Source organism: Sylvia atricapilla, chromosome Z (genome assembly GCF_009819655.1).
Source record: "Sylvia atricapilla isolate bSylAtr1 chromosome Z, bSylAtr1.pri, whole genome shotgun sequence".
Classification (NCBI taxonomy): domain Eukaryota; kingdom Metazoa; phylum Chordata; class Aves; order Passeriformes; family Sylviidae; genus Sylvia; species Sylvia atricapilla.
This window is the reverse complement of record NC_089174.1, coordinates 23428580-23443769: the sequence shown is the minus strand read 5'-3', so window position 1 is coordinate 23443769 and position 15190 is coordinate 23428580. Positions and strand designations below refer to the sequence as shown.

General features: G+C 40.9%; 2 protein-coding genes across 3 annotated transcripts in view; one reads left to right on the top strand and one right to left on the bottom strand.

Moving 5' to 3' along the window:
* PLPPR1 (phospholipid phosphatase related 1) overlaps positions 1-10932 on the top strand; it is a 108726-nt gene extending 97794 nt beyond the window's left edge. Inside the window, exons 5-8 of the mRNA XM_066339268.1 lie at positions 1121-1371; positions 7027-7203; positions 9122-9253; positions 10543-10932. Coding sequence (XP_066195365.1) covers positions 1121-1371; positions 7027-7203; positions 9122-9253; positions 10543-10575 — 593 coding nt within the window. The 3' untranslated portion in view covers positions 10576-10932. The remainder of the gene's footprint in view (positions 1-1120; positions 1372-7026; positions 7204-9121; positions 9254-10542) is intronic.
* A 2312-nt stretch (positions 10933-13244) lies between these two features.
* Positions 13245-14866, bottom strand: LOC136373664 (large ribosomal subunit protein mL50-like). 2 transcript variants are annotated; one of them, XM_066338601.1, is made up of 2 exons: positions 14758-14866; positions 13245-13998 (listed from the first exon to the last, which is right to left on the bottom strand). In XM_066338601.1, the coding sequence occupies exons 1-2, from the start codon at positions 14835-14837 to the stop codon at positions 13602-13604; spliced, it is 477 nt and encodes a 158-aa protein (XP_066194698.1). In that variant the 5' UTR covers positions 14838-14866; the 3' UTR covers positions 13245-13601. The 2 variants fall into 2 exon arrangements, with proteins under 2 accessions (XP_066194698.1, XP_066194699.1); XM_066338602.1 differs by having other exon boundaries at positions 13245-13995; positions 14758-14862.
* Between the last annotated feature and the right edge of the window lie 324 nt (positions 14867-15190).

Below are 15190 nucleotides of genomic sequence, written 5' to 3'. Positions count from 1 at the left end.
CCCTCCAGGCTGTTGCCCAAGGGCAGGGCTCTTCCCATCAGTACGCCAGTGAGAGATGTGTGCCACCAAACCATCTCTCTGACCGACTGGCACAGGCAAACCCCACTCAACACTTGTACAATAATGCATTTTAGTTACAGTTTTATTTTAAGTTACTGTCGGTACATGCAGCATTATTTTGAGTCCCTCATATTTTTTGTGTCTCAGAATACAGTAGCCTTTTAATATTTTTTTAAACTCAGTATAGAAAGAAATGAAGATGTTATAATGACGGTGGTGCCGGCTCTTCAGATTTTATCACAGCTTTCCTAAGATGCTTTCTCTAGAGCTCCAGCTCTTGGTCATATTTAAATATATAACAATCTCAGATAATTTATAATTTAATGACTTTTGCTTACAGAACTACAGAGGGGAGAAAGCAAAACTGTATGACCTTAAATATTCCAATATCAGAAGTCAGTATTTATTTGTTTGATGGTTTTGTTACACTTTAATCAACCTTAGTGATGAGAAAGGGAAGAGGAGAGCTGATTAAATTTTTCAGAATGTTTGGGTTTGATAATTTTGCAAACCTGCTGTTCTGTACCTTTGGTATGTAGGCATTACATGCATCTGAAAGATCCTCATATGTTTGTAGCAGCTGTAGCAGGTATTGATAACACTCAAGAGGAGTCAGTGAAGGATGTGACAACTGCAGTATTGATCAAGAGATGCTTCACAACCCTGGAAAAGTTCCTGTGCTCAAGCGAATACTTCATCTTAGAGGATCATGGTTATATGCTCCTAGTGACAGGAGTTGAATTGCAGCTATCTTCCATAGCAAAGCATTGGGTTTCTTCCAAAAGTACACGCCAAATATTGCTAGGTCAGGATTGTAAACTTTCAACATCAAGGTGGCAAATAGTCAAAATCCAAGAGGTTCTTAATCCTAGGTAGTTATGTTAGGTAAGAGAAGTATTGTGTCTCAGCACTACACTGCTCTCAGGTGCAATGATCCTATTTTTTGTCACAGATTTGTTGTAAGTACATGATACTACTCTCATTATGTGTCTCCCTCTCAGGTATAGTGATATTTTCTAAACTTGTTTCAATAATCACTATTTTTAACCTTTCCTCGCAGGAGTGTTTGCATTTGGACTTTTTGCCACTGACATCTTTGTAAATGCTGGCCAGGTTGTGACTGGGAACTTGGCTCCCTACTTCCTGACTGTATGTAAACCCAACTACACTGGAAATGACTGTCAGACCCACCGCCAGTTCATAAACAACGGCAATATCTGCACTGGGGATATGGAGGTGATTGAAAAGGCCAGGAGATCCTTTCCATCCAAACATGCTGCTTTGAGCATCTACGCAGCTTTATATGCCACGGTGGGTGCCAAGTGATGACTGCTGACTTGCATGAGAGGTTTCTGTATGTGCATCTAGATGGGGCATTTTTCTTAGAGTGGATTTTTGGAGAAAAGGTTGTTTTGGGGGCAGCTTTTTTCTTTATCAGTAGGGGAAGATTCCCTTATCTCTCAATTTTACTAATCCTGCTATAAGAAAATGGAATGTTCATTGCTTTAGAGGCACTGCATGTGGAGGCATGAGGTCTTAAACTTGTCTTTGCTGCTGATTTTCTCATTGTTTTCTCTTTTCCCTGCCCCTGTCTCATGAGCATTAAAATGAAGCTGATCCTTAAACAGCTTCTAGATTGATACATTTGTTCAAATGCCATGTGTTGTTGAACATTTAAAATTTAAATTCTGACCCACCTTTCAGTGGGGGTCTGAACTTAGGCAGAATTTTGCTTCCCTTGTTTAGGACCTGCAGTCACATTGCAGAGAGCGTTCTAATAAAAGTCAGTGCCAGAATTTTATTGTTACCACAGAGAAATGTACCCCATCTGACACAGGAAGTAAATTATGAAGTCTGATGAAACAGATCAACTGCTTCTTTATGTTCTCTGAGTAAAGTTTCTGTGATTCTTGAAAATTGATCCAACAGTCTTACTAACAAAGCAGAAAACTTTGGTTTTGTTGTAACAATCCAAGGACTTAACCTGGTTCTGATCTTAAAATGCATTAACCTAGGTCTTTTCTTTCCCTATAGCTTGACTCTCAAGAGTAGTGTCACAGTCTGTCTGTCTGGTCATCAGTATGCAAGAAAAGCCTTAAAGTTATTAAAGACAGAGTATTTACTGAGTATTTTGCCCTGTGCTCTTGGTAGCAGATGAAAGAAATCCCATTATTACTTCTAAAATGAAGAGTTTACCCACTGCTGTTTCAATATCCATTTGTTTGCACTGAATGTTGAATAATGATGGAGAAATAAACTGTAACTTCTTTGCCCAGGATTTGTTGGGAACTGTTTGGAAAGCCTGTAATATTTTGTGCGCATTACTTCTATACAGTGTGCAACCATGTGTGAAATACAGATCACAATATACTTAGCATGGTTGTAGCAGTTTTTGGCACCATGATAAACTCTTAGGTGGAAGTTTCAGGGTCAGGCTTAGTCCTGGTTTGGTCCTAAGCTAATTACATCCTTTCATGGACTTTCCTTGCCCACCCTCCTTTGTTTCCTAGGGAGGCAAATTTTCTACAACAGGCTGACTTCTACAGCTGAAGAAGGGTAATGCTGTTTCTCCTTCCTGAGCCTAGGACACAAATAGTTAGGTATTTCTGAGCTCTAGTTTTGCAGGAGTATCTGCTATGGGCCTGCACTTCTCACATAGGAAGATGTCAGATGGAGCGAGGACATGAAAGCCATTCTGAGCCACAAGGACATGAAAGTTTGCCCTTAAAGCATTTCGGCCTACAGCCCAATTTCAGCCCAGTTCTCTGCCTGAACTCACCTTCTAGAACTAAAAATGTTGTCACTCTTCTTTTCTTTGTCTGTCGGCTGGGAGTAACATAAGCATTACACAACAAATGCATTGCTCATATCCAGCTTTGCTTAATAACTGCTGTGCACAATTTTTTGAGAAGTCTCTTGCTGAATCTAATATGCAGAATAATGTGGCCTACTGAACATATAACACAGGTTATTTGCTTAGTAATAGTGTTTTGCATGAAGAATTGAATTGAAGAATTGAGTCATGGAGCAAGAAAAATAGAACAGGTACAACATGAGGAGGCTGGAGAATGGTATCAGCACAGACATGGTTGTCGTTTTATAGATGTCTTATGAGGTCTGAGGGTCTCCTCCCTTGACTGAACCTCAAGTATCCTATGCAGGTGTATCTGTACTCACTCCTTTCTCTGCTACTGAAAACACTCCCACTATGACTGGTTTGACTTTGTGGTTTTTTGGTGTTTGTTTTTGGGGTTTTTTGTAATCTGGGATTTATATTTAATCAACTAGACTTTTCTTTGTCACCATCTAAAGGCAATCTCTGAAGAGATTTCTACAGGTGGAAATGAATACTCTTGTATGCCTAAAGTGGGAGAAAGAGAAAATAGATGGCAGCCCTCGCTTCCATACTTAAAAAAAAAATAAGAATGTCATCTAAAGGAGTATAATCAGTCTCCCAGAATGATCACAGGAAGTGATGGCAGTCACTGTACCTAGTGCAAGCTCCTTTGTGCTTATGTGAATTTAAGTTCCTTTTCCGAGGGAGAAAAAAAAAAAAAAAAAAAAAAAAAGATTTGAAAAAGAGATCACCATTCCTGGTTCCAGCATGAATCCAGCTGAAGGGATGTCAATCCTGGCTTCAGCATTGATCCACCTCCATTGGCCCAGCCCATGAGATATCCAGGGTACTGGGAGCACTGCCTGGTTTGGGAAGATACCATTTTATGGGGCAGGTTTCCTCACCCCAAACATGGTGTAATCTAATAATCTGTAATAATAATTTATCTCTGTAAATTAATTATCATGTACAGTCCATTCTTCCAGTCTTTCTGGAAATAGGTGGAGAGCTTCAGGGGTCTTGGATAGTTTTAATCCCACCTTGTAGTCCAGGCCCATTTCCTGTCCTATGTTGTAGTTGTTTGTCACAGAAAAATGCTCTGTCTCCTGCCCCCCCTACTCTACTCCAGCCAAAACATGGTATTTCTTGTGGCCATGTTAATAACAACAATTCTTGGTTATTATCAACAATTCTTGTATGTTATTAGAAAAAGTCCTTGTTGGCTCCTTGGCCATCCATTTATCATCCATTTATTTAGCATTTGGGACATATACATTATCCCCTTATCTTCTGGGAGTCAAGAGTTCAGAAAGATCTCACTTTGGACCCTTGTTTAGAGGACCCCAATAGAGTGGGTTTTAGTTATGGTAATTTTCCATCATAGCCACAATTTCAGTAACTTTCTTTGAAGGTTCATTTAAGAAAAATATGGTAACAACCACTTGGGTTGTTATTGAGGCAAGAAAAGTAAGTTTCCAAGGCTATTCATTAAAAAAAAAGGTGCTCGTTAGACATCTGTTAGATCTTGGGAACAGACAGTGTTTCTGATACACTTAATAGTGTATATTATTATATTACACTCAATAGTCCAGTACAGTTTGTCAAGGCCAAGGCTTAATGAGCATTTCTCAGCTCATAGTGCAGCCAGGGAAAGGGAAGAGATGCACCACGACAATCTACCCCATGTCTAAAGTCAGCTGTTATGGGTCTCTGCACCTGGACATGAATCCTCCAAGATTTGGAAGTGCTGAATAGCAGAGGACACTGCAGCAAATATCCTGCTGCAGCCCTGATCAATTCAAGGCCTTGGCACATGAGCAGCTGCACTGAGCATTGTTGTCAAAGGTTCTGCTTTTCTTTTACTGTAGGATTCTCTATGGTAAAAGAAAATACCTGTAAAACTTCTAGGACACAGACTTTTGCAATATTGGTATGAAATTTTGGATTTTCTAAGGAAAATAAATTGTCACAAATATTCTTATTTTCTGCTGAAGGGACAAGACAAATTTTTTTCCACTCTGCCTTTCTCATTATAGCTATAACGTGTTCTAAATACATGCATATATTTGCACATATATATATGTATATGTCTATTTTAAACTTGCAGACAAAAAAGCCTCATTGTCTATGATTTTGTCCCTCTGAAAAAGACGGGAGAGGAATCACATGGATAGATGCTGCTATCACACACCGCATGTTGCCAAATACATTGCTTGAGCATACTGATAAGATCACAACAAAAAAGCTGAACAGACAAATTATATAGTTAAATCATGTGTAGTTTATTTTTAGTATGTTCTAGACATATTTTTATATTCACTTCTTTCCTCCTCTCTGGTTTTTGACATTTAGAGTTTTCTAAATAAATTAATTCTATGGATAGTATTGTGGGAAATTTTCAAGAACACTTGCTGTATGTAGGAAACCAAGTGTAAGTGGCTTTGACTGAGATTTTGGTCTCTTCCACAAAGCTCTGAAACCATGTTCTAAATTCTGTGGGAACCCTAAAAAAAAAAAAAAAAAACAAAAACTTGGCTTTTGGGTCTGGACAATAAAGATCAAGCTGCAGTGATTGGGAAGTCTGATCAGAGTGGAGAGGCTCTCCCAGTTATTTCTGAACATAGCCTGTGACTTAGGGATGAACTGGAGCTCACCTTCTGGGAAAATAGTTTGTCTCATTTAAAACCCTCCTCACCAGGGTTTAACAGCTTTCCCTCAGCAATCTGTTCCCATCGTTGACTACCGTCCTTGCTAAAAATGTTCCTTTTACTACAAGTTTACACTTTCTTGCTGAGATGTGTGAATCTCCAATTACAGATACTTACCATCTGTGACAAAGATGGTAAGTCTCTGTCTGTAACCCAAAGATCCAGTTTCATCTCATACCTGTAAGGAAATAAATGTGTGGGTTGTTCCCTACAGCTGGCATACACAGCTGTCACAGCAGGACTGCATTCTTTAAAGAGATTATTGGTTTTCCTTTGGATGCTGGAAACAGGAGTAGTGCTTCGGTAGGGAGCAGGAAAGCAATCTGACTCTCTACTGCTCAATTGAATTAAGTGGAAGGAGTGCATAGGCTGAAAGGGTGGGTGATAATTATTCAAGCAGTGGCAATGATTGTTTTTCCTATTGTTTCCAAATAACCTTAATATGAGTTTTGGTGATAGATGGAGCTCAACCTGCCAGCCAAGACTGGGGCGAGGTTGCTGCCTAATGCTCACTGTTAGCTGTGGTAAGGCATCTGCTGCAGTCAGGTTCAGGTGTGAAAAACAAAGCAAGCAGGAACATCTGAAATTATCAAAGCTTTGGAAATCATGCAGGCTTACATATTTGTTGGCTGAAAAGGATTTTAATAAATTGCTTTGCCATCAGGCTTGGGTTGCTTCATCTTTGTTATTTTGTGGCTGTGGCACTAATGACAGGCTGCTAACTGTGATCCACACATTTTTACTATGTTTCAGAATGTATTAAAAATTATTTCAGAATGTATTAAAAAATTCCAAACAAACTTCCAGAAACATGTTTATTAAAACATATTTGGAGAACAGTGAAACTTCATGCTCCAGAATATTATCAAAATCAACTTTGTTTTGAAAGAAACCTCTCTCATACTGTGTTTCTGTTCATCTTGCAGAAAAAATGGCTGGAATGGTATATCTCAGTGTTCTCTGTTCCTTAAATTTAATACCTAGGCAACTGGAGCAGTTAGCTCATACAGATCGCAAGCACTCCATCTTCTGCACATTACAGTTTCTGCAGGAGTATAGGCATGAATTCCTGAGTCCCTTTGCAAACATTTAGTCGTGTGCATTCAGAGTGATTATTTGCCATACAAACCAGTACTTGCACAGAATCAGTAAAGCTGAGCTTGTGCATAACTGCTCAGAAAAGGTCCAGTATGTAAATGCAAGAATATATTTCACATCATTTATCAGTATTGGGGTTGTACTCCTAAAAGTGTTCTCTGAATTACCTGAAATATCTTCCTCCATTTCCCAAAGCCTTTTTTTTTTTTTTTTTTAAAGTATCAGGGAGGTTGTCAGATCCTTCCTGATTTAGGATTTGTCCAAGTGGGAAAGATACGTTTCTGATGGAACCCCTTTTTATCTTTGATTTGCCCTTTCTTACAGATGTACATCACAAGCACAATTAAAACAAAGAGTAGCAGGCTAGCCAAACCCGTGCTGTGTCTGGGAACCCTGTGTGCTGCCTTCCTCACTGGGCTAAATCGAGTGTCTGAGTATCGGAACCACTGTTCGGATGTGATTGCAGGCTTCATGCTGGGGAGTGCTGTTGCCTTGTTTCTGGTAAGTCCATTAATCCTTCTGTATTCCTTTTACAAATACCACAGCTTAAAACCCCCAAACAACTAACTAAAATATTGTCATCACTTGAATTACTTGTAGCCTGCAAGATCTAATTCTAACCCCATCTAATTAAAAGCATTATCAAAGAAAACCCTAATATCAAATCAGGTTCACTGATTGTTGATTAATTGATAAGTCTAAATTGGTAGCATTTGTATATTTTATATATTTCAAATATTTGCATTGCTTTACATGTTCTTACTTAATCTTCTGGAAAATGCTGCAAAAGGTTGTGTAGATTTCAATATCAAAAGAAGGATGTGCTTGAGACTCCTTCTCTCTGTTGCAAAACCACTCTGTGTGCCTTCTGTCTGGCAAAAATGTGAGGTATAGGGTGTTTTCTAGGGCTCTGAGCTGTGGTCCTGGTTCTTCATTTTGTTTCGGACCATAAAAGAAGTGCAATAGAAGGGAAGGTCAGGATAAATTCCCTTGGAGATAAAACTACGTCCCTTTGCAGCTTTTAGAGTCAAGCTGAAATTGTTCTCCACTCACAGGATAACCAAACATACTAAAATAAAATATATCAAAGGCCTTCCAACAGAATCTAGGAAGAGCATCTCTCCAGACTCTGAGTGTAACTGGCTCTCCTCTGGGCTTTGTGGTTTAAATGTCTTGTTTGTGAGAGGTCTCTTCCTGAGGATTTACTCATACAGCAAGCAGTCCAGGTCATTCTCACTATTACCAAGAAATATGCCTGATTCCATTTAATCAAAATATCCTTCAAGAGTATCCACTGCATAGCAACAGACACTTTATCCCCGTAATCAGGAGGGTTTAGGTATCAAAGATCTCTTAAATCTCGATTGTCCTGTCACTGATTTTTTTTTCTATTCTATACTTAAAAAAGCAACAACAGACCTTCAAACATAATTTATTCCTGTGTTCATTTCAGATAAAAAGATGTCTACAGTTTCTGACCTGAATCTCCTTGACTTTAGTGTGAATAATTTGGTTCCCGCTGGGAAAGGGTAGTTTAAATCTCACCCATACAATTCATGAGGCAGTTGCCCCACCTATCAGGCCAGGACAGTGTCAGTGCTTCCAGTACCCACTGGTGGCAGTGACAGGCTGTCCCAAGCTATATTTTGACCTTGCAGACCTTCTTGTACCCTGCAAGTGTCTCAAGCTGGAAAAGATTTCAGAGTGGGTCTCCCCAGAGGGGTGCTGTCAGATCCCTGTGGCAGATCCTGCTGGCACAGGACTCAACCCAGGCTGCAGCCTGCTTCTTGTTTGGGTCTATGGCAGTGAAGGGGAACAGCCAGCTCCTTGCAGGAGTCACTCCACCAGCAAACATGTCACCTCCTGTGAACCTTTTTTTCTTCCCATGTCCTCAAGCTACCCACTTGCATGCATGGCTGCTCTTACTGGCATCCATCACCATGTGGATGCTGTGAGTCTAGTCATGCATATGAGAGGGATATGTGGGATAAACAACCACAGCTATGGTGCTAGAAGCATGCAGGAATGATGCTAAATGGTGTCGTCCAGATGTGAGGGAGATTTAGCCATCCACAGAGCTGTGTTCACTGTTTGGAAGTGACAAAGTCAGAGTCTGAAGGGAGTATTTGGCCAGTAAAGGGCATCATTTGGTTATTCTGTGGTTTGGGAATGATAAGGCATTCTCTGCTGTGTCCAGTGTGAAATGTAAAAAGGCTGAGAATGGTTCATCACCAAGGCAGTCCATCATGCCCAGCCATGTCAGTAAACAAACCTGCAGTCCAAGGCTGAGACAGATGATGCCTTGAACCCAAACCCAGGTTAAATTCTTCAGTTGTGCCCCACATAGTAATTCCCTGTCCAGGTTTTTCCTGGGGATAGAACACACTACCTCACTCTGGTTTTTTTCTTCATTACACAGGGGATATGTGTTGTCCATAACTTTAAAGGCAGTCATGCAGCTCCTTCTAAACCAAAGCCTGAAGACCCACGAGGAATGCCACTAATGGCTTTTCCCAGGGTAGAAAGTCCTCTGGAGACACTGAGTGCACAGGTACTGTAAATCTCTTACCCAGACCATCACCAAGCATATTTTCTGCTGCATCAGAGTAAAAAGTAGTTTTGTACCTGACTACACATACCTCATTTCAAGCCCACTGAGCAGAGTGAATCTACATCATGGCAATTTGTTTTAAGGCATTTATCCCAGAAACTACTAAATACTGTAGATCTTCAGCCCCCATACATGTCCACAGCTAAAGAAGTAGGATTTCAGATGCCTCACAAACTTTGGCATAAAAGAACAGAAAACTGACAGAAAAGTAAAAAATAATTCTGCCTAATTACATTCCAAAAAACTTTTGGGATGTATGATGGATTTACTCTTTCCTGAAGATAAATCACTAGTCCGTAGTTAAAAATTTTACAGAGGTTAGGTTTTTTTATCCTTATTACTGTTCATTGTCTTCTATAATAAGAAGAAATAACATACATTAACTACCTCTAAGTCATCAGAAGAGAAAATATTAGCATTCTTTCAAGCCTGCAAAAAACAGCTAATGGGTACATCAATATTGATAGTGTTTCTGTTAAAAAAAAACAAAAAAAAACAAAAAAAAAAAAAAAAAAAAAAAAAAAAACACTTTACTAACTTTAAATGGCTTCTGTTGGCATAACTGCATCATACCCAGTCCTTTCAAAACAGATAGGTAAATGCAACTTGCAAAAAAGTTCTGGGAACAAGGAGAAACACTAGTTTATAAGTTACCTAAAATACACTGGTGTAATTTATTTGGTGTTTAAAATATACTTTCTTTATTAGATGGCCTGTCACACATGATGTATGGCAAGATCAATAGTGACTTTTGTTAAACCCTTTGTGAAATAAACTGAAAAGAGGAATTAGAAAAAAAAGGGGAAAATACTGTCTCTAATGACCGGAAATACTTTGCTTAATTGAAGAGTCAATTTTGATTAGGCAAAGATTTTCTGGAAGACTTTCCACTAAATCTGTAGAACTCTGTGTATCTCTATGGGTTTATAGTCCAGAAATTAAGTGCTACATATATATCCATACTCTTGTGTAGCCAGAAGGGCTGATCAAGTGAAAATAATCATGAGCTGTGAGAAAAATTTTGAAGTACAGGTAGGGATTAGACTTCACCTGTTGATGTCCAACAGAAATCAACAAGATAATTTTCTTAAATTATAATTATTGACCACATCCCCAGTGCAGGTTTTACAAGCAAGGGTTTTTCCCATTGCTTTTGCTCACTAGTATGGTATGTCAGTGCCAGACTGTTGTACACAAACATTCATGTGTTTGCCTTTTCGTCTTTGCAGAATCACTCTGTCTCTATGACTGAAGTAACCTGAGATGGGAGATCGGGCAGCCGAAGCTATTTTTTACTACCCTCCAGTAAAATACTCCAAGACACACAGTTACTAAATGTCTAACTGTGATGACCAGTATTATGTTATGTCTAGTTAGAGGCTAATGTTTTGTACTTTTTTTGTATGAAGAAGTGATGTAGTTTGCCCTGATTTTTTGTCAGCTATAATATTCTTATGTCAGACTTTAAAAGCAAAATGGAAAAAAAAAAAAAAACAACACCCTTTTCTTGTTTAAAGTGTGCACTGAGAAACTACATCTATGGAATTGTTGATGTTGTTACGTGGTATCTGTACACAATTTTTTTTCTTCTCAGTTTTGAATTTATATATCTTGGGGGGGGAAAAAATCACTTTTACCTTTTTTTACCATAAGGAGTGCTGGGTCAGATTCTCATCTGAGTAAACTCAGCATGGATCTAAAGTAATGGCATATATTTAATTCCTATTAAAATAACAGCGATCAGGAATCTAACCTCAATGATACTATCAACAAGAAACAAAAATCCATCCTTGATTCAGTGAGCTACTTAAGTGCTCCCTAAGTATTAATGGACTTCAGTTACCACCCAGACTAGAAACCTGTCCTTAAACATCTCACTGAATCAAAGCCTGATTGTTCTGGTGTGGGTGATTGTGCCAATTATTGAAGAATAACTAAAACAACATCCTTGGTCTGCATCCTTGATCTGCAGTGTAGAGAGACTGGATGTCAAAATTTATAGTAGTAGCTGATAGCATGTGAGCTGACTATATCATCTTTGTAGATCCTCATTCCTCCCAAAGGCTCAGCTAAAGCTCCCAGTGAAACCTGGCTTCAGGAATTGACTATGGGGATATACAGCCACCATTGCGGGGCTGAGGCTGCGCTTTAAGTGTTTCATCACTTCATCACAGATTTGTGAGGTAACCAGTGAGACTGGTGCAAAGGAAAAGTGACACCACTCCTTCACCAGGGCGGCATTCCTTGGCATTCAGATCGGCATTGCCAAGGAGCCAGTTTTGGAACCCAAAATGTATTTTTTTCCTGAGGGGCCTTGACAAGGGAGGGAGGGAGGGAGGAAAGGAAGAGAAGGAAGGGAAGAAGCTGAGTCTGTAGTAGCAGTCTGCATTTTTTTGTAAATTCTGCCATACCAAATTTATACAAAAATTGCTATTTTAAAATTTAACAACTTTGTCTAAGCATTATAAAGACAATTAAGCTTGGGCTGGGGATGAACAACAAAAAAAATGCCCATTTAAAATAGTTAGAACTGGGGCAAAGGCTTCATTGAATGATTTTTCAGTTTCTAGGATTTTTCTTCATCTCATTCTAGCATGGTGATAACTGCTGTGTGTCTCCTTTAGAGAATGGAGCCTCTCTACTTTTACTGGAATGTTTACCTCACATTTCCATGTTAGTTCTTCTTGGCTTTTTTTTTTTTTTTTTTTTTTTTGGTGTGTGTGTATTTTTTCCAAAACAGAAGAAAAAAAACCAAATTAACAAAAAAGCAAACCGTGATTATGTGTCAGTCTTTCATTTGCCTATGACACGAAGAAAATCTGGAATGTCTGTGTCTGATCTTGTGGTGTTTCTTCCTTCTTCTGACTCTACTGATGTCTGCTTCTGGCTTAGGAATATAAGGATCAGACTTGGGCCATGCTTTCTGTGCCCACGAGGAGCCTTTGCTAAGTGTTCTGGGTCCCTCACTACAGCTGTAATCAAAATTTCAAAGGGAAAAATCTGTTCTGAATAATTTTGTTGTGCCCAAGATTTTGATGTCATTTCAGATTTGCTTTTTCAGCTTGTTACAAGCAGTTAAATGTATTACATCTCAAACACCCATGTCTGATCCTCCTCCCTTGTACTCCAGTCCCTGCAGCTACCTGTGCTGATGGAAGCATGAGGTCAGCACCTCCAAGGACTGGTATGTCTGAGATCAGGGAAATGGCAGTTTGATTCAGTTGAGACACAGAAAAACACGAGACAGGCTGCTGTCAAGCTCCTTTCTTGCCTGTCCGAATTCCCGGTCCAGTTTTTCACTCTGTTCTGATCACATTACATGAGCTATCCAAGTTACATCCTGGGAGAGACACAGAACAGCGAATGAACACAAAATGCAACCACAACTCAAGTGTTTTCTTAGATTGTGTTAAAGAGGAAACTAGGAGGTGCACGTATCTTTGGTTTTCATGGAAGGACATAATTTCATGAAAAAGGAACTTCCAATTCACTTCTCCCATATAGCCTTTGAAGCCAACAAGATGACAGAGTTTGCCATTTGTCACACTGAGGTTTCCCATAAGCTACAGGGGAGAGATTTGTGAACATTCAGCCTCCCATCATGGTGAGTGAAACTCCCCAGTTCACCCCACAGTGGAACATGTAGGCATACACTTACACTATTATGTAATTTTCCAAGAGTCAAAAGGAGAAAATAAAGCATTCTTAAATTTCTTCAGAGCTTTTGAGATGAAGGCAGCACTTGAGAAGTTTGCTCAGTTAAGAAACTGAGCACTTAAACACACAAAAGCAGTAGTGTGCCTGAGTGTATCTGCACACTGAAAGAAACCAGGGAAGCAAGAACATTTCTGGATTATTCCCAGAAAGATTGCACAGACTCTCAACCTTACTGGACACAACTTGTTTTACAGAAAACACTCATAAAGTACCATGAATTTCTCAGACTGTTTATTTTCTTTTTCTCCTGACTTCAATCCTTGCCTCCTCTGATTAAAAGCAGACCTCCATCATCAGTTAGATGGGAAGAAAATCTAAACACATAGCCAACATGGAAGAAAAACTAACACCCAAAGAACTTATAACACGGGGTCCTTAACAGACATTGCAGAATTCAACAAGATGCCTCAAAAGCAGCTGATTTTATAGGGCTGTTCTAGACTTCACCACTACTGAGTGAACAGTTTCCAGTGAACTTCTATTAATGAAATTCACAGATCTCACCCCAAAAAGAGGGTTCTGCTGCTGCCCTGCAGCACAAGCCAGGCACAGGGATGCTCCGTGGGGGGACTCACTGCTGCCAGATGATTTTCAGGTTCGGGGGCAGCTCTGTGGCCACGAGTTCATCAATCTTGGTCCCCTCATTCACGGGGGTACAGTAGAAACCCAGCACGTCCCTGGCGCAGCACATCCGGTGCAGCTGGGAGTTGGGGACAGCGTGTCCCAGCTCTGTCACCAGCCGGGCCAGCAGGCGATGCTTCAGCCTGTTCTCCTGCAGAGGAGTCTGCTGCCAGTCCTCGGCAAGAGAGGCCCCAAAGACCTCCCTGATGTGGGACTCGAGGCAGCTCTGCAGGTCCTCGGGAGGGAGGTAACTCCGGCTTTGTGGCAGGGGGCAGATCAGGCTAGGCTCACTCCTCTCCTCCTCAGGTACTGCTCGGTCTACTTCCATTTCTCTTTCCTCCTTCCTGCTGGCACCAGAACAGAAACAGTTTCAGCCTCTGGGCTACTAAGACAGAGTCACAGCATTTTTGCATTCGTGGTGTTTTAAACCAGACTCAATCCAGACAGTTCACACATCCCATGGACTCATCAGGTCTGCTATCCAGAAGTGCACAGGCTTTCCCCAAGTGCTGCTCCCCACACAGGCTGCCACTGCAGAGCAATCACCCACTCACCTTATTTCACTGGTCTGAGTGAAAAGAGCATTTTAACGAGATTAGTTACTTGTTTTATGTTACAGCTCCATTTTCTAGTTTGCTACGAATAACAAGCATAACAGGAAATAACCACTAGTACAGAAGAAAATCCGTGCCCATATGTACAGAAAAAAAAAATCATCACTAGTTTTAAGTAAAAAAAATATCCTTCGTGTGGCACCATCTAGTCAACAACCCATGCGTGACCTCACGAAAAATGTTACAGAGGAACTATTTTTCATTCCCGTGAAATCCCTCTCTTGCCAGTCCTAACAAAAGCAGTATCACCTCTAAAAAGACCCCAACCCTGCACCACTGCATCCGCCCGCCAGCAGTGCACTTCGGTGGGCGCTGGTTGCCCAGGGAACCCGTGGAGTCTCCTTCCCTAAGGACATTCAAACTCCGCCTGGACAAATCCTGAGGGACTTGCTCAGGGGGTGTTGGGCTAAGTGACCTCTAGTTACGGCCCGCTGAATGTCCAGCATGCGGAGCAGACCAGAAGCCACCTCCCATCCTGTGCCCTGCGGGTACCTGCGGCCGCCCCAGAACGCCCTGAGCCCCACGGGGCCGAGCCCCAGCCTTTGCCGCGCCATCGCCAGCACCGCCGCCATGCCCTTCGGGCACCTACCCGCGGCCGCCGCACGTGACGCATTTCTGCCGCGCCCCGCAAAACCTCATGGGAAATGTAGTCCGTCCCCTCAAGCCGGCCCTGTCGCTGGGAAATGGAGGGTGTGAAAATTTCCTCCGGAAAGCATTCTTTGATGTTTGGTCTTTGTGTGCTTTCAGGCCTAAGCGACAGGAAGGGAGATTTTGTCCGTGTAACAGAAAGTAGCCAACAAGCTCTAAGTGATAGCCAGGTGTTGGAAAGGCAGATTACTTTTTGGCAGAATTGCCTTGTAATGATTAAGGTCTTGACAGGCTTCAATGATCTCAGACCTAGGGGAGGTTTGGAAGGCTTGGGAAG